We start from the raw sequence: 26555 nt of genomic DNA, 5'->3' as shown, positions 1-26555 counted from the left end.
CACTGGCAGTATCAGCTACACTTTCTAGGTTGCCAATTTTTACATAATTCCACAAGAAAGTAGCCTTGTTCATAGCACTGTATTCTTCCTTGGCAATCTTCCCACAGAATTGCTCATCCACAGGTGGGGTTGACTTTCACAAAATACACCCCACAATTATATTGAAGTAGTTACATGTAAAAACTAACAAAACTGCAAAGTTTATAGAATTTCAGGCACCAACAAAACCTTCCAGATGACCTAATGAGTATCTCCCCCCACCCAAATTTGCTAATTAATAGAAGAAAACACAACCCTACTAAATTAAATAAATGTTTGCTTTATACGTTAGTTTTGGTGGCCAAATTGAAACTCAGATTGTCTCTTGACTCTCATTCCTGTTACTCCTCTTTCTATAACTGTGGGAAAGTATGAATTCTGAAAGATTTCATTTCTTTCCTGGCTTCAGTGATTAAAACCATACTCACACAACAGATGCAGCTTATCTGAGAGCAGTATTTATTTCAGTTTAGTCTATCAGGCCTGTTGTTTAGTTGCAGCCAGCTGACTAATTCTTTTGAGTAATGTTCACTGGAAGCTTTGCGTTTATTAAAGTGTTGTTTGGAGATCACCAAGTCTCATAGGAAAGGACTCAAGACACAGCTAGATGGTTTGGTATAAAAGTAGCACTCAGTGCCTCAAAATGAAGCAAATTTTGGCTACTTGGATGTAGTATTTCTGCTTTGGGGAAGTTCATTTGTAAGAATTTAGAGGTAAGGTGAGAGGGGTAGGAAGAACACAGCTCTTCCTATATGAGGGGGTTAGTTTACAGAGGAGGAGAATCAAAAAAAATTTTTAGAACTTTCTTACTGCCAAAGTAAATAATGTGATTTATAATGGCATAACTTTCCTTAACCATGGACATTATTTAATTTAAGATACATGATGTAAAATTATGAAGGATCTTAACCCCTTGAATAATACATCAGAAAAAACTTTTCTACATACCCTTTTTTATCTGCTATTAACCCAATTGGTTTTAGTTTGGTTTCCCCTTTTTTGTCTTTTTTATTTTTTTATTTTTTTTTTGTGGTGGAGTCTCGCTTTGTCACCCAGGCTGGAGTGCAGTGGCATGATCTTGGCTCACTGCAACCTCCGCCTCCCAGGTTCAAGCGAGTCTCCTGCCTCAGCCTCCCTAGTAGCTGGGACTACAGGCGTGCACCACTATGCCTGGCTAATTTTTGTATTTTTTGGTGGAGACGAGCTTTCACCATGTTGCCCAGGCTGGTCTCGAACACCTGACCTCAGGTGATCCACCTGCCTTGGCCTCCCAGAGTGCTGGGATTATAGGCGTGAGCTATCGCACCCAGCCCCTTTTTGTCTTCTAAATAGTTTATCATTAAGTATTTTTCCTCCTAAACAAGAAAACCCAGATGATCACAAAATTTAGATATGTGACCACTTCACTACTAACAATGCCTGTCTCAGTTAGCAGATGCATACATTCCAATCAGAACACAGGTCCAAAAAATAGAGGCGGGGTTTCTGTTAAAACCAAACTAGGAAAATGTATTTATTTGCACTATCTAAATCTTAGCTTCCCAATGATTATAAATATATCTGCAAAAACTACTTAGAGTGGTTTTTGTGTAAAAAAAAAAATAAAGCCAACTATCCACATTGATTCACTTTTTTTTTTTTTTTTTTTTTTTGAGATGGAGTCTTGCTCTTGTCACCCGGCTGGAGTGCGGCGGCATGATCTCTGCTCACTGCAACCTCTGCCTCCCGGGTTCAAGCTATTCTCCTGCCTCCGCCTCCTGATTAGCTGAGATTACAGGCACCCGCCACCACACCCGGCTAATTTTTGTACTTTTAGTAGAGATGGGGTTTCGCCATGTTGGCCAGGCTGGTCTCGAACTTCTGACCTCAGGTGATCCGCCCGCCTTGGCCTCCCAAAGTGCCGGGATTACAGGCGTAAGCCACCATGCCTGGCCACTTAAATTTTATTATTCATAAATTCAACAAATATGTAATGAAGGATCATTTGTCAAGCTGCATCTCCCAGGATGCTATTCTGATAGGAGATACTATTAATAGAAATAGTCTATTTGTTTTTTCAACCTTACCTAAAAATTATGTGGAACTCTTTTTATTTATTAAAAGGCAACCCTTGTGGATGACATTTTCTTAAAAATCATTCGATGCATGGAAAGACATCTTATGCTTTAAAACTCCTATAGGTTTTAAAGAGGTTACAAAAAAATAGGTTGTTTCAATGGGTTACAATACAAACCCAGATTTGTAGTGTGCACAGCTCCTGTTCATGAACATAGAAGGTGAAACTATCACAAACAATTTCACCAAAAATTTATTCTTTTGATGCTGTAAAGGTAATGTTTTCAACCTCTCTGACATATAGCTGTCAAGTCCTAAGAAAGTGCCCATCCTCCACACTTCTCACTAGGCAAGCTCCATCACTGACTTTGGCTAGGGCAGTTTGTGCAGCCAGAACTGCCTCTCTACTGTTCCAATAGCCCTTTCCAGATTTTGTATCTGTAATTATTGCACCAAAATGTGTCCCCTATTTCAGAGTAACTGTGACTTGGGAAGTTACTAGTCAGAGAACAGAAAACGTCAGCTGAAGGAACACTGACACGGTCATCACCAAACTTTGGATAGAAAATTGTTTAGACAACAAAGCTGCTGTTAATGAAGAAAACATTTGTTCTTAGGCAACCTGAAAAGAGGAGAAAAAAATCTTTCAGTATCCTGGCAATAAATCACAGGAGCACAGCTGCACTGCGTAAACAGACTGAGATCGATGTTTCTCAGCAAAAAATGTGCATGAAAATCAAACTTGCTTGAAAATACAATAAAAAGTACCTGAAAGTCACGTGGCACCAGAAATAAAATTAATTAACACTTTTTACTTTCAATATTCTTTTGAAAAGAAAGAGAAAAGGTCAATGGCACCAAAGTCCCTTCCAAAAATCTGTTGCCACTCAATCCATCAGATAAACATATAAATAAAGTGTTTATCTTTGAGAGTTACTTTAGAAGTGTGAAGATATTCAGAGAAACTTGGGCTGTAGAGTTAAGCCATTTAGGTTCACTTTTCCCATTGTACGATTTACTAGCTGTGTGACATTAAACACATCACTTTTTTTCTCTGAGCCTTAATTTCTAGCCCATTGAATGCATAGAAATGCTATGCCAACCAAATGAAACAATGTGCCACGATGCATTTGATAGTCTGTAAAGAATTAAATTTTATTCTCTGCCAAGAGTTATGCTAAGTCACCAGGATCAGAGACTTTGTTTTGCTCATATTTCTATCTCCAATGCCCAGAACAGTGCCTAGAAGACAGTAGGTGCCCAATAAATGCACATTGAACAAACGATTTTTTGAATTGCTTCTTGTACTTGGAACTAACAGAAGCCAGAATCATGTTTAACATATTGGAATGTCTCAACTGTCTCAGGCTTTTGTTTCCTTCAACAAATGCCATCTTTCTAATGTTTTCACTTTAAGAAGAGGATCTTGCTTGGTCTATCTTTATATTCAAAATCTAAAACAAACAGATTTACCCTATGCAATAAAAAAAGAAAAAAACCAACACCTAAAAATGTAGCCATCATCCATCCACTTGGAACAGCAATTCAATACATGCTCCTTTTGGATTTGCATTCATTGCAGTGACGTCCAGATTAACACCATGAAGCAGAATGTGGGACCAGACCAATGTGCCTGAGTGTCTAATGCATTTTCAGTTTGTCTGGTGGAATGGAAGTTTGGCACTGAACACTTTTATCAAAGCCAAACCACTGTACGAGTTTAAGTAGAGGAAATCGACATTCCAAAGCTGAGTGTACTTAGCATGCAATCTGTTTCTTATTGATGGACCAAGAAATGCTCCCATTAACCACCTAAAATACACTCTCAGGTTGGCCGTAAAATGCAAATTACAGGGATCATGAGATTCAAGCCATCATGAACATAGGGCTTTCTTTCATTCAGAAAAAGTCAATCCTTCTTTAGTAGGAAAATTTCCTGGTGAGCAGATTCACAATATCTTCTACTTAGCATGTGCCAAAGCAAATGTATTCTAACAACGATATCAACTCATTCTACAGATATGACTGACTATGAAAAATAAGTCCATTGAGTCTCAAGTGCTTAGGAGGAGAAAATAAAAACAGCTAACATTGAATTCAGTACTCCTTCGTACATGAGCCACAGTAAGGTCAGTGCTTAGTTTGTCCCCAAGAAAAATACATATGATAATATTCCTTTTATTGGCTGGATGTCTTTAAATTCAGCTCAGTTTGTCTGCCTGCAATTCCAATCTATCAGCTAAACAACCATAATCAAGTCAACACTATGATTCAGATGTTTTGAGCTATCCCTGAATAAGGAAACCTAAGGAAAGGTGAATTTCCACTGCAGGAAAGATTATGCATTGAGGCCAAAATTGCTAAAAAAAATCAATAATGTTCATCATACAAATGTTGCAATAGGCCTTACCTTGCTCACAAAGTGCACCAACATAACTTGGAAGGCAGAGGCACCTGAATGTGTTAAAACCATCAACACAAGTGGCTCCATTACGACAGGGATTAGAGTGACATTCATCAAAATCTGAAACAAAATAGTAAAAGCTCACAAAATACTTTCAAAAAGTATCAAAGAATTCCATTTAGTGTGAGGTTGCAAGATAACATAAAAGACAGCCAGTTAAATTTGAATTTCAGATTTTAAAAAGAGTATAATTTGTTAGCATAAGTATGTCCGTGCTATATTTAGGGCAAACCTATACTATAAAGTTATTTCGTTTTTACTTGAAACTCAAATATAAGTGGCCACCCTGAATTGTTATTTCCTAAATTTGGCAACCCTAAGAAAATGTCAAAGGTATTCAGAGTAGGGCCATTGTCTCCATTGCTAATAAATGAATCAGATAAACCCTAAAACGAATGAAGAATCAACACCCCCAGCCTTCCCACCTCCAATCATGGCTCATTCTCTGATTACCTCACACATGGACTACTCAAAGTATCTAACTGGCCTCACCATCCCTAGGCCCTTTCCTCTCCAATATATCCATCACTCTGCTAAATGTCATCTTTTTTAGACACAGTCATGATAATTTTATTCTTTTACTTCCAAACATTCCATGGATCCCAATTGCCCAGGGCAGCAGTCTTCAACATGAGCTCCCTGGACCACAAACAACATCAGCATCACCTAAGAATGTTAAAAATCCACAATTCCAATTCCACCCCAAATCTACTGAATCACATACTTTGAGGTGGAGACAACAATCTGTTTTACCAGCCCTCTGATGCATGCTAAGGTCTCAGAATCACTTGACTAGAGTGTGAAGTAACACTATTCAGTATCCTGAACTCAGGACCTTCTTAGACTGTCAGGGCTTTCTAGATCCAACCTGCCTTCTGGTACTGTCTCCCAATATGTCTCCCCCTCCCAAACCCCTAAGTAGGCATACCTGGATCGAGGCTGTCATTCAAATGCCTTCTGTAGTTTTTGGCCTCTGTGCTTTTGTTTGTTGTGTCCATATCTCCCTTCACCACCTGTCAAATCTTCCCAACTTTAAAATCTATGTCAAATAAAATCTTTCTACACAGATTCTAATCTTTCTACATATGATCTCCCCTGATGAAATTAGTGACTTTATTTCCATAGCATTTTGCAATTACACTAAAAATTTAATGTTTAAGAATATTTTTAAATGAATATACAAAGCAAGTTAAATTTCTTAGTCATATAATGTATTCTTACCTAAAGAAATGGTCTTAGTAACCATGATATTATATAGTAATAATACCAAACATGTTTATGGTGCTTGCTGAGTGCCAGACACTTTGTCACCCAGCCTGGAGTGAACACGGCTCACTGCAGCCTCGACTTTCTGGGCTCAAGCAATCTTTCCACCTCAGCCTCCCAAGTAGCTGGGACCACAGGCACGGTTAATTTTTTTTTTTTTTTTTTTTTTTTTTTTTCAGAGGTGAGGTTCTGCCATGTTGCCCAGGCTGGTCTCGAACTTCTGGGATCAAGCGATTCGCCCACCTCGCCCAACCAAAGTGCTGGGGTTATAGGCTTGAACAACCGCGCTGGCCTCATTGACTTCTTTTTAAGTACTCTTTTAATATGAATGTTGGGATTGTATCGCAATATTGATGTATAATTTAAAGTGTTATTGGTGAGCTTTCTTTACTCAATCATTGTAAGCAAATTAAGCAAACCTTCATGATATCTCTAAAAGGAACATCTGGACAACATATTTCATCATTCTTTTCTCAGAAGTGAGGTCTATATGTAGCCAAATCAACACTGGTGCCTTTTTTTTTTCTTCTTTAAAGAGAAGGATGCCTAAATAAGAATATGGGAGTGTGAGGGTCAATTATATTCCTTGGAACCAAAACAGAGGCAGGGAACAGCAATTGCACAGCTCCCTGAGACAGAGGCACGTTGGGCTGGTTGCTGGGAGTCAGGGAAGGGTCTTTCCCATTCCAAATGAGAAGAAAAATTATCCCAAAACTAAGGACAAAGCTCTCTAACTTTTATTATTTTCCTAATTTTTAAGTCTAGCTTTCTAAAAAGATTTTTATACTGAAATTGATTTTTATTTATATGCAGATTTGGGGGATAGATGTACATTTTTGTTAATATTTATGCATTTTTACATTTGTAAATTCTACCTGTAAAAAACACAAGAAGACTCAGCAGGCCTCACTGAGTCTTGGGTATGTTAACAGAATTCACCGAATATCTGTACCCATTTTCCAGCCCCTAGTTAATTACCCTCAGATTTTAACTTCATTTAACATATAATTAATCTTCATATGGGTTTCTCTGAAATCTCTGATTGATTCGACAACATAAATTCTCCCCCCAATATATCTTCTGTGAAAGAACTGCACCTTTTCAGCCAAGTACCATCTTACCAAGTTCACACTGGTCTCCGCTGTATCCTGGCACACAGGTGCATACATAGGAAGTTTCAGTAGGATAACAGGTGCCTCCGTTAAGGCACGGGTTCATTTTGCAACGATCAGGTCCTACCATATTCAGGAAAGTAAGAAAAGCAGTTAGGCTCGTCTCTAATGTTTAGCATAAAACGCCCCATATTGCTACCATATTATAGGCTTTACCATAGCAATTTAGAGTTACTACATATAAGAATTAACATTAACTTTACTCTCTGGAGTGTTTCTTGGCATTATAACTAATTGTTACAAATTGCATCTATTCATTTCTGGGATTCAATCACGATTACTCTTAAATGATATTTTTTGTACTGTATCTGGCAACTAATATATTCTACTGCAGATTTAGTTGGCATGATAATGGCAATTGATTTTAGTCAAAAATGATTACACATATGTGCACAGTGAATGGAAAATGTATTCTTTTAAATGGGGTTAGTTCATGTGAAATGGCTGGATACACAGAACATGCATTCTTTTTAGCAGGTTGGCTTGTTATCATCATTTGAATTATTATTGCCTTTTACCACTTAATGCTCAGAAACTGTTTTTCTTCGAAAGTGTGCACTGAAGTCTCTTCTGCTACATTAATATGCTTTTTCCAAAAACACGTTCCAAATGTACTCCTTTAAACTATACTTGAAGAAAAGCAACACATGGATTAAACTCTACTGTAGAAAAACAAACCCAAATACAAAAACCTCACCTAAAATGAAACCCCCAGTTTTTATTATAATTTTCTTATTAAAATACAAATAAAACCGACACTCCTGGGAGATAAATATGAAGGCCGAAGACATAAATTTATGAGGACAAACAGTTTAAATATATTTTCTAAGTGCAAACACTTTTACACCACTTGAAGCATATATTTTATATTGCAATATTGCTTGGATAAGTGTATTTTCATTGACTTTATACTTATTCTTTGTATATTGTTTCAGACTTGCTTACATTTCTAAATCTTCAAAGATCCAAATGAGAGTTGAAAGTTTTACAAAATAATTGAAATAAAATAGATTATCTGTGGAATACACCCATACTTTCAAGAATCTTAAGTCCTGAAACCCTGAAATAATTACACATAAAAGAAAGATGTCTAACTTCTTATGAAACATTAGCTTAAAGAATATCAGGATAAACAAGGTACTGCTATAAAAGATAACTGAGACTTCCCCACACCAGAAAGTCAAACTCAAACTTTCTGAGTGTTAAGTAAATTCTGAATGACTATAAACCTGGATAGGTACACATTCCCATGTTTGGGATTCACGTTAAAATTAGGTTAATTCAGATGAGTACATCAACTTCTCCAAAAACTCCCCCGACTTTTCTAAGACACTTTTTCCTATAGTTGCAAAACTATTTGAAATCTCCCTAACAATTTTAGCTTTCTGAATTTTAAAGTACAAGTACGCTGCCAGGATGACAAGGCTGCAGTTAACACACGCCATAGCCACATGCTGCCCTCTGTGCTGAATCCAAATGACACTAGGTGAAAGTGCTTTATCCCACTGTGATGTGCCACACAAATGTGAAGAAGTACTATTACTATTCCTACCGCTGACACTAGACACCATGCTGAGACCATGAAACAAGAACTGAGTGAGTGAGTCTTCCTGTGAACTGGAAGTCGTTCCAATTAAAAGGAAACTTCTGTTTTTATGAATGTTATTCTCCCCTAAACAGTTCGTATTAACCTCTGAAAGTTGAATCTGCAACAGATAGACCAGGTAATCCCATATGAGCCGCTGTTCACTGAATTAAGCTAACGTGACCATTTGTTTTGCAATGAAGACGCAAACTATAAATCTTGGTAAATATTGTAAACTGGATAATTGGTACATATTTCTCATTCATCAAACTTAACTCTATATGTACCTAGTTATTACCAGTTATTTTTACATAATATTTTTAACAAACTGAAGTATATTAAACTAAATTAAAAAACAATAAATATTAGCCAAATTACTAGATTATCATTTACAGATTTAACACACAGTGATAACAAAAAACCCAATGTCAAGTACCTTTGATCAATTTTCCTCAAAATATTTCAAGCCATTTATTAAAAATTGTACTTTCCATTTTACTCTTTCTGAAGCACATCAAAATAAAGCATTGGTGGCACAAAAGGTAATACTGATATGATCAGAAGAATAATTTTAACGATAGTCATGGCATAAAACATATTAATTAAAATGAAACATATAATTTCAACCAAGACAGACATTAAAGTACTGATTTTTCTTTCTCTTTTTCCAGGTAGCAGCTAGGTGGTGATGTCTATTTGTGGATTCCACTGACATTGTTAATTTAAATAATAACATTATGGGAAAACACCATTAGAGCTGATTTCTTAACATTCTCAGGCTAGATTAAGAGGAAAATAAATTCTACAAAGTGAATATTCCAAGATTCCTGGTTCATATATTATTCAATATCAATTGTTTATTTTTATACTATACTGAAACCAGCAAAGAGCAGTGAAAAGACTATGGACTTTAGAGTGGAGCTAAGCTGGGTTCAAATCCTACTTTTACCACAATGTGGCTGTGCCACCTTGGGCAAGTTGCTGAACCTCTCTGAACCTTCACCTCTTACCCTTTCACACAGGGCTTTTATAGCCTTTTCATGACAATCAGAAGAGATGGCTTATATGAATCAGTATCAAATTCATGCTTTCCATACATTCAGTAAATACACAGAAAACTTCTCTCAACAGGCAGTATGTCTATATAATAAATGACTACTCACTACTGGTAGGCACTGTGTTTGATGCATTATGTAGACTGTCTTAAACAAGGACATTGCATATAAGTATGAGCTGATATTCATACCGCACAAACTCTGAAATAATTATTAGAGCTATGTACTAATTCAAATGTTAAAGGCCTGACAGATTTTGATACTGCACCAATAGCATCCATCAATGGGAGGGTTTTTAAAAATAGGACTTTTTTTCTACTTTTAAACCTAACATGTATAACTATGAGACATATGACAAAGCAATACTCTAGTTGTGAGTAAAAACAAACTGAATTTTTATAACATTAATAATTTCATCTTTTCCGTGTTGTAATTGTATATTATTTCTAAAACCCAGAAAAATACAAAGTCTACTTGTAAAGTCCAAAACTAATCTATACTTACTGTCATTTCATCTCATTATGAACTCAATACTGTGGCCTGGCCTGCTGGTATGTGAATAATATGAAACTCTCCATTGATTTAACATCACAATAAAAATTACATACATATAAATGTTAGCACCAAGGGACTGTTTCCTGGTTTGGAAACAGATTTATCAACGTTGTGATCTTACCTGGTAAATAGATTGCCGTGCCTTCCACTGTCTCTTCATTAATGCCAATCAGGAAATCTGTTTCATTAGAAGTCTCCAGAAGGGAAAATGGTGGTGTTGCAACCTCAGTATTAAATTCCACAGGGCTTACTGTTGCCTGATTATTGGAATCAAGAATTCTCGCTGCCACTTGCTGTTCTGATGCTGCTATTGTGGAATCCTGCCCTCTGATTAAAGCTGCTTGAGTTTCAGGGTTTATTTCTGGAGAAGAAGAAAGCGTGGGCCTCTCAGAAGTCTGTGGACTCAGCCAAGGCACCACACCTGCCTCGACCCCATAGGTGGCAGAAGCAGAAGTAGAGTGTGGCCACTGTGTAGCACCTTCTAATTCAATTTCATTGGCAGTTGTAATAACAGTTCCAGCCTCAGGTGTTTCAATGGTGGGAAACATCTTGATTGCTTCTCCAGAAACTTGACCATCGGTTTTGTTTTGGAAATCTTGGAGAATCTCAGTTCCTTCCACAGCAGTAAGTTCTGTGGGAGAAGCTTCCATTTCTTCTAATAACTCATGTTTACCATCATCTTCTGAAGGTTCTAATTTTGTGTCAGGAGATAAAGAGGGAGGCTCAGTTATGTGAAGGTATTCCTCACTTGATGGTTTGAAAGTCGCTTCAATATTTACATGAATTTCCTTAAAAGAATCCTGTGGGGACATTACAGATGAGCCGACATCTATTCCTGGCAGAGCACTGGGCTGGGGGATCTCTGTGTGTCCAGAGGCTTCACTGCCTGAGTAGATAATGAGGGGAGATGATGGTGTCTGAGAAGACAACTTCGCAAATGTTGAAACTGCTAATGTTGTATCAGTGTAATATGGGGGATTGGATCCTTCCATCACATCAGGCACCTCTGTTAAACTCTGATCCACAAGGTGGGTAGTAGCAATACTTAGATAGGGAGTATGGTCTACTAATGCCTCCTCAGCTCCTGAAGAGAATTCTGGCTGAAAAGAAGGACCAGCATGTTTTTTGTCTTCATACTCCTCCTGAGTCCTTTCAAATTGGCCCAATGTTGGTATTATTTCACTTTGGTCTGCAATAGCTTGACCATCAGACAAAGTGCTTGATTCAAACATGTCATCCAGGGCTTTTGCTTCAGCTTTCATTCCTTCAATCTCTGGAATAACTGTGGCAGACTTATGAGGAATTGGCAGGGATGTTGCCGTGGGAAGTAAAATGTCTAATTCTGTTTCTGTGCTAGGAGCAGGGATCCCAGTTGTGAAGTTAAAGCCCATGTGATCTAGTTGGCTTCTATCTTCATAAGTCATTGATTCATCATGTGTTGCCTGAGTGTAGCTAGCCAGAACATCAGCAGAGCCCTCAAATGTTTCCTCAGTTAAAGAAAGGTTGACAGCTGCCTCATAGATCTCTTGAACTTGAGTGCTGTCATCATTACTTTCATCATTACTGTCATGTGGTTCTGATGGTACCTCTGGATCTATATCTGTTTGCATTCCAAGAATGTCTTCATACACAGGTTTAGTATGATCAATATCTATGATAGTATTTTTATCCGATGTCAGCTCAGGTAGAATTTCAAGGATGGTACTCTCTGTAATTGTCAATATTAAATCCTTGTCCTCTTTGTCCAGGTCTATGATAATATTTTCAGTGGGTTTTTTTCTGTTAGGTTTTAAGGTGGAATCCTCGAATTCCCTGAAACGGTCTTGGAAACTACCGTCTGTGGACCTCTCATATGACACTGTATTTGACAGTGTGCTAGTTGGATCAGGGGAGCTTTTGTTCTGCTCTGAATGAAGAGGCAGCATCACTGAAACTGTTGGGAATCCATCAGCAGTAACAGCTTTAGCGCTTGGCACCTCAGGACGTTTTTCCAGGGACCCATCAGAAACAAATGTGGTGCTGCTTTCTTGTCTGGTTGCCTGAGTAGTTGCAGAAGTGTGAAATGAATCAACAATATCCACTTCTCCAGATCCTTCTCCAGAAGGTTCATAATACAAGTCAGATGGTTTTGGTGCTGATGTAACAAATTCTTTGGCCATTTCAAAACCATAAGCTCTAGCCAGAAAATCAGTAGATGAGGTTGTTTCATTAATTTCTGCTGTTGAAGAATTCTTGTTAGAGTCTTGTTCAGTTATGGTTAGTGGTCTACTAGTCTGGATTTCTTCTGCCCACCTGAGAGTCTGATTTTGAGGATGTCCGATGTCCGTGGAGAAAGGGAGAGGTGCCACCGTGGGTCCTTCTGCTCCAGTGTCACTTAAAATTTCTATTAAGGTTGTGCTGGTTACTGACCCACTACCTTCAAAGATGTCTGTTTGAGATACGAGTGGTCCAACTTCTTTTGCCACATTTTCCATTCTGTTAGAGTCTTCAATTTTGTCACTTGAGGTACTTTCCACTTGAGAAGTGTGGGGATATAATGTGTTATTGATTTGTTCCACTTCAGTAAAATTCACTGACTCTGTTGGTAGAGTAGGTAAAACTTCTTCTCCTGATCCCAGTCCAGAGAATAAGAGCTCAGTATCTGACTCTTGAATTGTTGGTCTCATGCCTTTGGGAAAATGTTTTGTACTTTCTTCCTTTTTGATTGGTGAATCTGTGACTACATGTTCAGCTGGTATAGATTCAGTTACTAATGCAGTAGCTAAGAACAAATGTGACTTTTCAATAGCTTCAGGGAGAGTTGTGTAAGATTCCAAGCTATTTGCATCTGGATCTGGAGTAGACATGTTAACTAAAGAAGTGTCTTCCTCCTTCATTTCTTTATCATCACTGTAAGTTTTCTTTGTTGTTAGTACTGAATAATCTGTGGTTTTGAGTTCAGTTTCAGTAAATGTCTGTGAATCAAAGATTGTTTGTTCTGTTGCAGGAGAGTTTTGAGGGGATTCAAATGACTTTTCTTCTTGAATTTGTTCCTCTGATGTTGTTTCACTTTCAATTTCTTGTCTTACAGGGTTGACTTCTTGCCTAGACCATAATTTGGCTGGCTCTATAGTTTGGGGAAAGTTTGTTGAAACTGTGCCACTGACCTTTACTTCCTCCTTCTCTACTGGAGCTTTCGTACCTTCCACTTCTGCTGTTGGTAAAATGGTGGATCTTCTATCAGTTTCATTGACAGTACTCACTTCTCCCAATCCTTCGTCAATAATGGAGGAAGCTGTACCAGAAAACCTTTGCACAGCACTGGGAAGCACTGGAACAACAGAGCTGCTGACTGTGACCAGTTGCTCACCTGAGCCCTCAGCTGAGGATGTAAACTCTTCCCAAGGGAAGGCTGAAGTGCTGACCATGGTGCTACTGGGTCCTTCTGAGTCAGATATGTGACTGATGTGAACTGAAGTAGGTACTGTAGATGGTGAAGTCTGGGTGTCCCTAAATGCTGCATCTCCAGAGCCTTCCATCATTACCGTTTCTTCTTTTGCTATGGGATGAGACACTGTTGAGTATTCTCTAAAGTCACCACTGAAATCTTCCTCCAAAGGAAAACCTGTGGAAAAGCCCCTTATTTCTGCCCCATAATTTGGTTCCCCTAATCGCTCTGAAATCACTATTTCCCTGGATGTTTGGCTTGTATTTTCAGCAACTTCTCTGTCCATTACTGTACTCAAAACCAGTCCTGTTGGCTCAGTGGAGAATGTAGTTTCCACATGTGGAGACAAAGTGCCAGCTGCTTCCTTTTCGGCTTGAATTTCATACTCTAAATTTAATGAAAATGAAGAAACAGTGGTGGTTTCTGGGTCGGCAGCAGCTTCTCCAGAGCCCTGCTCCATAAAGACAGAGGCAGGACTACGTGGGAGAGTGGTCAGCCCTTCCTGAACCCCAGGTTGATGGATACTGCTGTGCTCAGTGGTCTGTGCCCCCAAATTTTCTAATGTATTTGTTTCTGTAAAGACAGGAGTAGAATCTGTCATTTCCCTTTCAGACTGTGTTGGTGTTGTCAAGGACATAAAACTTTTCCTGGTACCTGAATCACTAGATGTAGCTACATTTGGACTTTCTAATTCAGAGGGTAAAATTAATTGATCCGATCTCTGTGTAGATGAATATACCTCAACTGTAGAAGCCATACCTGTAGTTCCCTCCTCCTCCTTCCTTTTCTTTTCCTCAGCAGAGGTACTGGAAATCCACTCAGAAGTGTCTGTTTCACTTACAAACTTGGTAGGCACCACTTTTGCAGAAGGTTGTTCAGAAACTGGATAAATGGTGGTTGCAGGAACCTCAAAAAAGCTTTCTGTGATTATCCTGCTAGTGTCTAAAGTAATTAGTGTATCAGTAGTATTTCTCTGTGATAAATCAGTTACCATGGTGAACATTGTATCTTCATCTTCTTCTGCTTCTCCAGAGCCTTCTGTAATTGGAATCGAAGAACTCCCTGAGAGCTCTACAACTTGTCTAGGAGTTGCTTCTACCCAGCTTTCTTTGGTAGACAACAGGTCATCTGGCCAAGGATTTCCTATTAGGGTAACTGCTTCTTCCTCTGAAACATATGCTGATGCAGAACTTGGAACTATAGTGGGAGTGTATGTGACAGAAGTACTTTTTTCTACCTCTTCACCAAATGTTACTTCTGTAGCCCTTGCAAAGGCTATTTTCTGAGATTCTTGGTCAATGGCAATCTCTCCTGAAGACTCTTCAGGAAACAGAGATACAGGTTCAGTATGTTCATGTGCCTGATGACCAACTTCAGTACCTCTCTCTGTGACTGATTCTGCCCCTTTTTTGGCTGTTCCACTTTCAAATTCCTCATGGAATGGGACTGTGGGGAAAACATCAGGCTCACCACCTGAAAAATGTTCTGATGTTTCAGGGTAAGTCTCAGGCTTCCATGTAATTTCAAGAGACTCAGTTGTTTCTGTAGATTCATTAGGTTGCACAGCAGTAGACAATTCTGTTTTGGCTATTACAAATGGATGAGTATCACTTTCAGAGCTGTCTGAGAAATTTTGAGAAGGTGCAACACTTTCAAACTGGCCACGCCTAGCTTCTGCAGCTTCTGGGTCCTTGGGCACAGTGGTAACGAGATGCTTCCCATTTATGTACTGCACAGATGGGGTGGTTGTCACATCAGTAGCATTTGCACACTCTTCTTCTTCTTCATTTTCTTCACTGTGGTATAGGTCTATTTCAATTATGTCAGGGAATTCAGGTAAAATTTCAGCCATTAGATCATGCACTGGATCTGTTTCTTCACTACAAGGTTCATCTTCTTTAGATTCTGAATCTATTGGATGACCAATTACACTCAAATCACTCATTCGACCTGAAAAAAACAGAGTTTTCACAATACTTAAATAGAAAATTTGGCAGTGTATGACAGAAGAAATTGATAGCAAGGCTGGTCACACCCATACACACAAAGAAGGATTCAAATCTTTTCATAATAAGTGCAATCACCCTCTTATATGGTTCTCAGTCTTCAAATTTACTGTTTTTGTATTAACAATAAGAAAAATGAATTCAATTTAACATTATTAAAACAGGTTATAAAGACTCATCAACACATTTAAGAAAACAACATAGTCCTTAAAATGAAGCAAGGAATCACATATACAACGTAATCTTGAAGTGCAGGAATTCATCTTTGTGTGAACTGCAAAAAGAGTAAAATTAACACTATTTCATATAAAAACAATTTAAACATTAAAAATTGAGGCCATATCATATAGAATTAATTACTTTTTCTATAGCTCTATTTCTATATATGATCTATATAGAAAAAGTAATTGTCCTTTATGTAAGGGAATAATTTATACATTCTCTATTCAATAAGAAAATGAGAAGAGATTCCTTCTGGCCCCTTCATAATCCGTTCTAGAGCAGATTGTTTTATGGAAAAACAAGAAAGCTTTATTTATAGCCCTTTTACGCTGCAATGGCATCCTCTACCTACTGTGGCACTGAGACAAGAGCTTAACCACATCCCATGCACAAGAGTGGGAAGCTCTGGATAGGAGGGCTCTATCGGAAATAGCTCACTGAACGGACCAGAAAGAGCCTTCCACACCTATAGACCTTTATCCTTCCTGGGATGTGACCCAGATTAGGCTGATTTTAGTTCTTGTCATTAACATTTTCTCAAAGAAAGTTCAGGAGTCCTATCTAAATATTCTAACTAGCATTCTTCGAAAAGTACGTATCATCAGAATATTTCCCAGATTGTAAATTGCCATATGGTACCAACCACTAAGCTCAATGGCCTTTTCTGCTATCAGAAATACATCAGCAAAGCTCCTTGTCTTGGGCACTAGGAAAGAGGAAATTCTGAGGCCTCATCATAGAGGCATTCAACTGTCCTAGAACAGGGTCCTGCCACTGCAGCTGCCTTACTTTCAGTGACAAAGCAGTATGAAAATGTGCCTGTGGATATACTGACCCATAAAGAAGACAAAGAATTTACACACTACTCACCACCCTGCCCATAGGAATAATACTGCAGAATTAGTTTTCAAACTATCCCCAATCTATAACACACATGCATAGGCCAAACCTGAGAAGTGTTTAGGAGAAATCATTATGACGGAGCCAAGCCTGCTTCCCATCCTATCATCTAAAGGGGAGAAAACAACTGTTTTCTCCTGAATTGTTCCTGTTGCAAGAAGCTATTTCCTTCTATGTATAGAAGAAACAATATCTAGCTTTTGCTGTTTCATCAGAGAAGGAAAAACCCTATTGAAGAGGAATCAGTGTTGCTTATATTCTAATCTATTTTATGAATCAAGACAAATATAGAAGTGTAGGAACCACCAAGACAAATTCCACAGAAGCTCCTTGAATTTTTTTTAAATTAAAAAACCCAGACAATAAGACTTTTATGTAATGCGAAGATATATACATTTATCCCTTTTATTCTAATAGAAACAAGAAAGAAAACTCTCTTTTGTATCCCACCACATCTTCACTAAATTATTTCACTAAAATACTTCTGTGTAGGACTGGGTTATTCTTATCCTAACTAAACACCCTTCCTATCGAAATTTTACACACTACAGTTCATTTCTTCTCTCTCCATTCCATTCCATTCTATATATTCAGCTTTTCAACTACTTAAACTACAGCATATGGGTATTCAAATAAATGAGAAAATATTTCTACCACAAAGAGAAGCAAGATAAATATATAACTCTAGTGTGTTATAAAAACATAAAATGAATACAGATTATTTCTGACACAGATGTTGCAATTGTTACTAATTGCTCAGTGCAGGAAAATGATTAAATGCCTTGTCATTTAAAAATATAGGTAATTAAAAAGACTAGGTTTCTTCAATATTAGGTCACTAAAGTTGTTACTCGGATCTTATATATAGTACCCATGGTGTATATGTTTTAAAATAGGACACCATAAAATATTCAGATGATAACATCCTCTTAATTCAGTTTGCATTGAAGGTAAACTTTGCGCTATGAAAAAAGAATGTGAAGAAAATGTTTAAACTATATGAGCGGAAGCACTTAAAATGCCTTCTGTACAAAAGAATCTCTTGAAATATTCACATCAATAATTTTATCTAAGCCAGGAGTCTCTCATTGCTAAAACTATTTGAATATAGTTGAATTAAGCCAGACTCAGTTAAACTATTCAGTACAACTTCATGGGATTTAACTGGAGTTTAAAAATGTGCATATCTTAAACTGCTCACACTATCATTTTACATGCAAGCAACTCTTTTATTTTGCTTCATTAACTTAAATAAAACTAGAATTCATGATTAAGAAATATTAGACAAAGGTACACTAAATTCTTACTTACCCTGTTTGGTGACACCAAAACTTTCATTTAAATACAGAGAAAAGATTTTAAATAAGAAACATGGGTCAGTGTCAAGCATATAAAGAACCTCTACCATATTTTGTACCCTTTTGTAAATAATGAAGTTAAAACGAGCCATTCAGCTAGGTTTCTCCAGCAAAACACAAGGATAAATAAGGAAATATCTGATTAATATTGTATATTTACAAACTCCTAGGCCAAGAATAGGGTAAGAACACTCATTGCTATTATAGATTTACTTGAATTTCTAAGTAAATTCTTTACTTCAAAAAAATAAGACTGATACAAACATATCTCATGATCTTCTTATTGAGTAATTACAGACGGAAGTTCTGTCAAGTCACTTTATAGTTTCTGATTTTAGCTCCAATTAACAAAGTATAATATTCTTTTGGGTCATATTTCTCTCAGATCAAGAACTCTAACACTTCCAATTGCTCATAGATCTATAAGGACTTCCTTGCCATTTTAGACTATCATATCAGAATTTCTCACCAAAAACCAACTCAGATGTAGTAAATTCCATTTTCTAACCTAAATAAATATGATAATGTTTCAATCACAGCAGTATAAGCATTTCAGAGACAGAATCTTTGCATACATTTCACAAACACAGCATTGCTTCATATTGGTTTTTGCACACAAAATTAAATTCACTACCACCACAACCATGCATGCTGCCCTGAATGTAATATCTCTTCAGATGCTCATTGATTTCTCAAAATTTACTACCTGTTGTGTATCAGACCCTAGGGCAAACACTCTCTTGTCAACTTCAGAGAGACCTAACTATACTTTCCAAGTCTCTCCTTGCCCCCTTCCTCTCTCTCTCTCTGAAACGAATGTTCCTGCCAGTAAGTTAGAGAACTGGCCTTACTAAACTCTTTTCTCCTATTTTAATGGGAAACTTTCGGAATGTACTTATTGCAAATGTACTAATCATTAAATTTAGATTAGGATTCCTTTCTCCACCCACCTCGCAACTATTTGATCTGACTTGCCTTCAAAATGATAGAAAACAGAAATGTATTATGCAGTTTCATCTTATGTTTCTCATCATGAAGCTGGCAGCACATCAAAATAAATTAAGTAATTGAGAAGAAAATCTACATATAAATAAAATAATATGCTCATTTAATAAGTATGATAGAAATTTTCTTTTTCTAAAATAAACTCTATTGTGTATTTGAGGTTTACAATATGATGTTATGGGATGTATATAGATGGTAAAGGAAGCAGATTAACATATATACCATCTTTTTGTGAGAAGAGCAACTGAAACTTACCTTTTCAACAAAATCTCTAATACAATGCAATTTTATTAACTACAGTCTTAATGTTGTATACTAGATCCCCAGAAAAAAAATTGTCTACTAAATGGGAATTCTTTAATTTCAAAAAATACGCAAAATGGGAGTTGAAATTATTTTGTTTCCTTTTTCTGAAAGTAATAGTCTCACAATTAAGCAACTATTATTATTCTTTAAATAAGTTCGTGACAACTTGCAAATGGTCTTATTGGATTTTTTTTTAGACAGGTTGTTGATCTGTTACCCAGGCTAGAGTGCAGGGGTACCATTACAGGCAGCCTCAAACTCTTGAGTTTGAGCAATCCTCCTGCCTGAGCCTCCCAAAGTGCTGGGATTACAGTGTGTACTGCTGCACCTGGCTGGATTGCTTAATATCAGTTTGAAGGAGAGAGAAATGTTAATTACCCAGGGCTTTCAAGTTAAAATTTTCTGCTGACATTTCCTACACATACAATCTAAATTTTATTCTGTCAGTATAGTTTATTTCTTCCCATACTTTTAACATCTCATAGCAGGGAGAGGTGGGGTATAAAACCTATCTACTATTAATATATGCAGATAAATTTTTCCCTGCCCTATCGCCCAAATATTTGTCACTAACTCCTTGCATCTCACCAAATCCTACTTGCCCCCTCTTAGTTTATTCTTCCTCTGAAATTACCTCTTCATCCCCATTTCCTGTCACCACCTCCACCCACCACACACGTTATTAGAGAATCTCAACCGAGATTATTGCAAACCAGAAAAGTTTCTTTGTGGTGTATAGTAAGGGGGTGGGGGGGTACACCTGTGCTACTGTGAGAGGAGGTATCTCATTCCAAAATGGAGATCTGCTCTATTTCGTAGGAACAGAGCAACCCAATGGTGTAATTGACATTTCAAGCTCTTAGATGAAGCTCTTAGTCTTATAAAAGACTGCTCTATTCTAGAATTTTACTCAAAAGGCAATATAACTTTTATTTGGATTTCAAGAGTCAAACCACAGAACTCTACAGAGTGTATGCATAATCTTTTCTATGTTTATATGAATGTATTTTAACAGCTTGACTTGAATATAACAGTACCATGGTTAATAGGCTTTTTTTAATGACATTTCACACAAAGCTTTATTGCTAGCTGACCTCAAATTATTCACAAGTATTTTTAAGTACTTCATAACAAAGTTTTGTAGACAGAGCACAAGTCTTCCAGTCATACTGTTACCAGACACAAAACATAGTTGCTAAGATGCATAGGCAGCTGGTTAAAGTTCACGTTCTCTTTGGGGAATTTTACAATTTAAGTTTAAGAGCTTTTAATTAAACGTAAATGTACACCAATCTACTCAGCAGAGATATATTAGGATCACATTTCTTTTTTAAAATGGATTTTATTTTAATGTGTAACAAAAAGATTTTGTTTTCCTATTTAAAAAATACAATAGACAGCCGTCCCGAAGTGCAGCATAGTGAAAATGATGATTATACTATATTCCAATATACTCTCCAGAAGTATACATTACCTTTTCCCTCTCTCATCTTAGAAAAATCAAAACCTCCAGAAACCTACTATGTGAAGCATATGGCCAAAGTAAGTAAACTACCCTTGTGAGACACCAGGGAGACTGTACTACAAGGTAAAAAGATAAAATCACTAAAAGCCACTCATGGTACTTACTGTGTACTGGTTATACATGTATATAAACAAGTTTGGGTATACCACAGTGACACCGTATATCAACTTTTCATAGACATAGATACTGAAATACAATTAAACTTTTCCTCTCACTCCAGAGATTCCTTCCTTCTAGTTTAAAATCTCCTTTTTAATGCTTACATTATTTATGGAGAATCAAAAGCTGTATACATTACCCAATCATTCTAGCAGTTACTTAGAGGGTCCACCAGAATTTATTTTCCTCCAAAGGATCAAATCACTCTTTTTAAAAATAATTATATCCATCTTCTTGCCAATGGATGTGTGTTTCCCTCCTGATTCACACTCAAAAAGTCTAAATACTGGCATTCTCTCTCTAAGGAACACGATTTTTAATGTAATCAAGTGAGTTCTCAGACATCCACATGATGCCCCAGGATGAAGGAATATTTTTATATTTTATATCACCTCAATTAGGTTGTAAAAAAAATTCAAATACTTCAATAGAAATGAAAAAATAGTTTCTACTAAAACGCATCACCACTCTCTCGTCCATCCCACCCTCATCAACCTGGGCCCCATTCATGGAGCTATTCTCTTAACAAAGCCACTTAAAAACTAACATTTTTGTACATGAAACACTGACCTCAATGAAAAGTAATGTTATACATTTTCTAAAGTGACAAAAATAGGCAATGTCTTTTTTAAAGCATAAATTTTTCAGCTTTACCTCATTAAAATGGAACCTCAACAAGCATTTCTTTCTCATTTTCTTTTATTCCTATTGCTCCTCTCACTAGGCATGTCTCTCCCCTTAGCTACGCCCCTCACCCACCAAAAAAGTTCTGAACACTGTCTGGACCTGTGAATACATTTTTTTATTCATTGCACAAATGAACGATCTAAGAGCTATTAAGAAAGAAGAATGTAATCCCTGTGTAGAGAACTGGGGGTTTCCTTGACAACAACAAAAAGACAGCAGGGAATGTCCATTCATTCTATAAATATGCAAGAAGCTAGGCCCAATACCTGGGGAAATGTATCGAGAATTTGTAAAATGATTTTTATGAGAAAAAAATTAAATTGGTAGTTATTAAAATCATAAGCCCAACTTTCACACCTGAGGAAAAGCAAAAAGCTAATAAATTCTACTCTTAGGTCCTATAGAGCCAATAGTATATTTAAATTTTAAGTAAGGGCTGCAGCTGCTTCTGATTTGCACCCAAAATGGCACCACCCAAAAAAACACAACCTATGTTGGGTTCGGATTTTTAAGAAGTTATTTCAGTCAAGCAGACACTAAAGTACAATTATACTTGGCTCCTTGTGGCATAAATGATCTTGAATTTTAAGATCATTTGGCTTTTAGCTATTTAGAACAAAACAGTCTATATTTTCCTGTACTTAGAAGTTGGAAATGAAATAATTTTTAAAGCCCACAGGGGATTAATTTGTACTAAGTCATTACTATGTATCAGGCATTGTGCTTGGTGCTTTCTAGTCACTGAAGGAGTATTAAATATGTGAAATGCCTGTCACAGTGACTTGCATGTGGCAATCACTCAAAGATCCCCTTCTTTAAACAATGTGGTGAGGTTGTAGTATTATTATAAATTTTTAATTATATAACAACTGAGGCCTGTGGAGGTTAAGTAATTTATACAAGACCAAACAGACTGTAAATATAGTTATCCCTCAGTAGCCATGGGAGATTGGTTCTAGGAGGATACCAAAATCCATGGTACTCAAGTCCTTTTTATAGAATGGCATAGTATTTGCAGGAATCCTACACATACATTCATATACATATACTTTAAATCAGGTATTATAAGTAATCATTTAAATTACTTATAATAACTAATACAATGTAAATGCTGTATAGTTATTATAGTGTGTTGGGTTTTTATTTGTGTTATTTTTTATTGCTGTATTGTTCTTTTTTATTGTGGTGTTTTTTTATTTTTTTTCAAATATCCTCTATCCATGTTTGGTCAAATCAGAGGATGCAGAATTGTGGATACAGAGTGCCTCCTGCAACAATGTTGACAGTGAACCCAGGTCTCTTTCCAAAGGCTCTTTCTATCACATTAACTGCCTCTTCCATGTATCCTACGAAGCAAACTAACTACATCTCCATGTTGGTTCAGAATATTAACCAGAATGTACTTCAAAAAAATCCAGTTCTAATGTAGTTAGTATATTGTAATTATTTGACTGTTGAATAAATTAGAAAAAATATATCTGTATATTACCTGTATATATGTGTGTATACATATATATGTGTGTGTGTGTGTGTGTGTATCTTTGTTTCATAAACCCTGTGATTTGGAGAAAGAGTATGCGTCAGAGCTTAGGAAATATCATTCCATATAATAATAGCCATTTTACCATGTTAAAAATTCTGACAGAGAAATTGAGAAATCCCTGGGTCCACATTGCACATAAGCAAAGGAGAGACTGACTCCAGATTCCCTAACTTAGAGCACCTGCTCTATAATCCTACTGATTCAGTATTCACTTGAATTAAGATGTCATAAACCTTTAAATCACCTTTTAGAGTGTAGGCACTTTTTACAAAGTAGTTTTACGCCATTTAACTTTGTAAGTGTGTAATTCTGAACCATGATACTTCATGGGAGTATATTTTGAAAAGGTAAATGTACTTAACCCACAGAACATGCTGTCTTATCAAAATGTGTGAATCACTGAAGCTCAGAAAAGTGTGACAACACTGCTTCCTCAAGAAGCTGGCAGAGTATCTCGGGTTTTCATGAACTGTACTAGTTTCCGCGTGAGACCTAAGAAGGTATTCAGCTTCTGAAGCAGGCCATGTCAAACAGCACTGGGATGACATGGCCTCCTTCAGAAGCTGTTTAGAAACTCTATTTAGAAAAACAGCTGTTTATACTTGGGGCTCCTTAACCCCACTGGTGAGCCTAAGTTGGGAAGCAATTGGCTAATAACTGGCCTGTCATAATTGGATTGTAATCTACCCCTCCAACAGAGACTGGCATAAGTCTCCTCTTTCTCATGAAATATTCTGTAATTTCCTGCCTTTCTTGATTCCTTCTTTTTCTGACCTCACCTATCATTCACAATCTGTCATACCATACTACCTACGGTGTAACTATATGTTTAGTATGACAGCTGTATTTGATTGTGTTAATGTTAGCTGGCCAATATGCCTTTGGAGCACAGCCTATGGTTTATGTTTCTTTTATGACCACCTTTAATATCTGTCAAAGGACTAGACATGCTATAGCTTTACCCGAAGGTAATTTGATTGACTGTGCTCTGCTAGAAGATGGTGTATGGGTCTCTCTCGAGGTAACTGCCAATAAATGATAAGTGGTATTTTGTTTTAGATAATGCCTCTACCTCAGTGGTAGCTTTGATAATGGCAAATTGTAATTGCAAGTGCCATTTTCAGAATAGGCATTGGTTTATTTTAGGAAGAAGATAATAAAGTTCCTTTTAGTTATCAAAGTAACACCTTTTATTGTTAAATCTCAACTTTTGAAGAAAACATTTTTCAATTTCTTAACTTTTTCCTCAAGGTTAGTGAGTTAGTAAAACTACCCAAAGAAGTGTTAAAATATTGAGATTCTATATGTGTGTGTTTATATGTGCATCTATGTATTACATATACAAAATATTTCACCTCAAAGGACTTTTTGAAAAGGTAATCTTTGGTCTATAGTACAGTGTTTTAAGCTCACTGATAATTTAGAATCATTAAGTTCATTTGTTTTCTTAACACTACAGAAAGGAAAGGAAGACAAACATTCTCTTCCCTTTTATTTGACTAATAGAAGAGGCACTCAATTCTTTTCTAGACTTGGGACAGTCCGTGAGAGACGGGGGAAGCCATTCTAATTCTCTGCAGAAAAATGTGCTTCTCTGACAGACAGCCACAGCTGGAGCTCAGGAAAAGGAACCACGGAGGTGTGCAGGCACCAGACCCATCCACTTTCAGAGATGTGCTCCAAAACTCTACAGGAAAGAAGCTGCCCAGAACTGCAGAATAACGTACTACCAATTTCAGCACACTCTTTCCTTGCTATGTCAGGTATCTGAAGAGCATGCATACTGCCCCATATTAGCAGCAACCAAATCTAAATTATATACTCTTAACAAACCACTAGAATGCCAATGAGAAACCAGTCTTCCCAGAGTTTACTCTTTCAGGAATTGACAGACAGGGCAGTACCTAAGCCACTGGGCAGGGGGTTGTTGTTTTCTCAGAGCTCATCAGGAGAGAGAATCACTTCATGGCAAAAATGCTCCAAAGAGGGCCAGGGCTACTAGACCCAATGCCAAGAATGTCAGACTCAGTGTACCTTCGTTTGACTGTCTGCTTTCCCTAGTTGTCTCACAAATTATCTTTGAAGTTTAAACATGATAATATATAGAAAAAGTGGTCTGAAAGTATTAAGCCCGAAGTGTGAGTTTGATGATGACTTAGTTTTGCACATACATGTGAGACTCTGACACACCATTATATATTATCTTGATGACACATAGGCATCAATAAGATTGAAACAATATTTGTTTAATGTGTTTTATTCAGCACCATGCATAGTGCTATTCAAAGGTAAATGTTAAATGTGTATCATTGTAATGAGATAAAGATATAGATAATCAGACCAATTTTTGAAACATTTTTACTTTTAAGAACTTAATTCTCCCAGGAATGAGTAACTGTTTTTGCTTTATTTTGAATTGTCTAGATATCATTCTTTTTCTAGCTGTGTTGTGAGGTACATGTTATTTTAAAAACCACCACAGGAGATGAGGAGGTCCCAAGGGAGTGAGGTTCCCGATGTCCCCCTCAAACATTAACCAACACAGCTACTCTTTTGTCTGTTCAAGATACGGGGGCTCTCAGTAACATTTTGTTTGAAGAAAGGACCTGGATCTTATAATAACAAATCAGAAAGTAATTTTTCTATAATTAAAACGTTCTTTAAAATTCTGTAAGAACAGAAAATGTGTGATTTTAAAAAATTATATGAGATTATCTTAAATAAACATTACCTTTTAAAAAGTGATGACTTGGCTGGGCGCAGTGGCTCACGCCTGTAATCCCAACACTTTGGGAGGCCATGGCAGGTGGATCACAAGGTCAGGAGTTCAAGCCCAGCCTGGCCAAGATGGTGAAACCCTGTCTCTACTAAAAATACAAAAATTCGCCAGGCATGGTGGCAGGCGCCTGTAATCCCAGCTACTCGGGAGGCTGAGGCAGGAGAATCGCTTGAACCCAGGAGGCAGAGATTGCAGTGAGCCGAGATCACCCCACTGTACTCCAGCCTGGGCGACAGAGCAAGACTCCGTCGCAAAAAAAAAAAAAGTGATGACTCTGCAATCAATGATGTAAATATGGGTATCTGCCCAGATGGCTCCTGCCCTCAGAGCCAATGTTCTTTGTTCTTTATCCTCTCCATAACACCATATTTAGACAATAAGCCTTTAGCTTTTTGTATATTTCTCAAAATCTAATTAATCTTTAATAGCATTACATTAATAATTTTA

The 26555-nt window shown here is 37.0% G+C and overlaps 1 protein-coding gene across 4 annotated transcripts in view; it reads right to left on the bottom strand.

Annotated features, from left to right (window-relative positions):
- The window catches only part of VCAN (versican), a 110610-nt gene that overhangs the window by 29673 nt on the left and 54382 nt on the right, over positions 1 to 26555 (bottom strand). For 2 of the 4 annotated variants that reach the window (XM_004042243.5, XM_004042242.5), the window contains 3 exons: positions 10313 to 15568; positions 6946 to 7059; positions 4505 to 4618 (listed from right to left, as the gene is read on the bottom strand). In XM_004042243.5, coding sequence (XP_004042291.5) covers positions 4505 to 4618; positions 6946 to 7059; positions 10313 to 15568 — 5484 coding nt within the window. The remainder of the gene's footprint in view (positions 1 to 4504; positions 4619 to 6945; positions 7060 to 10312; positions 15569 to 26555) is intronic. The other 2 variants (XM_004042244.5, XM_055389539.2) reach the window with 1 other exon arrangement.

Source organism: Gorilla gorilla, chromosome 4, assembly GCF_029281585.2.
Source record: "Gorilla gorilla gorilla isolate KB3781 chromosome 4, NHGRI_mGorGor1-v2.1_pri, whole genome shotgun sequence".
NCBI classification, from domain to species: domain Eukaryota; kingdom Metazoa; phylum Chordata; class Mammalia; order Primates; family Hominidae; genus Gorilla; species Gorilla gorilla.
This window is presented reverse-complemented; position numbering and strand designations above follow the sequence as displayed.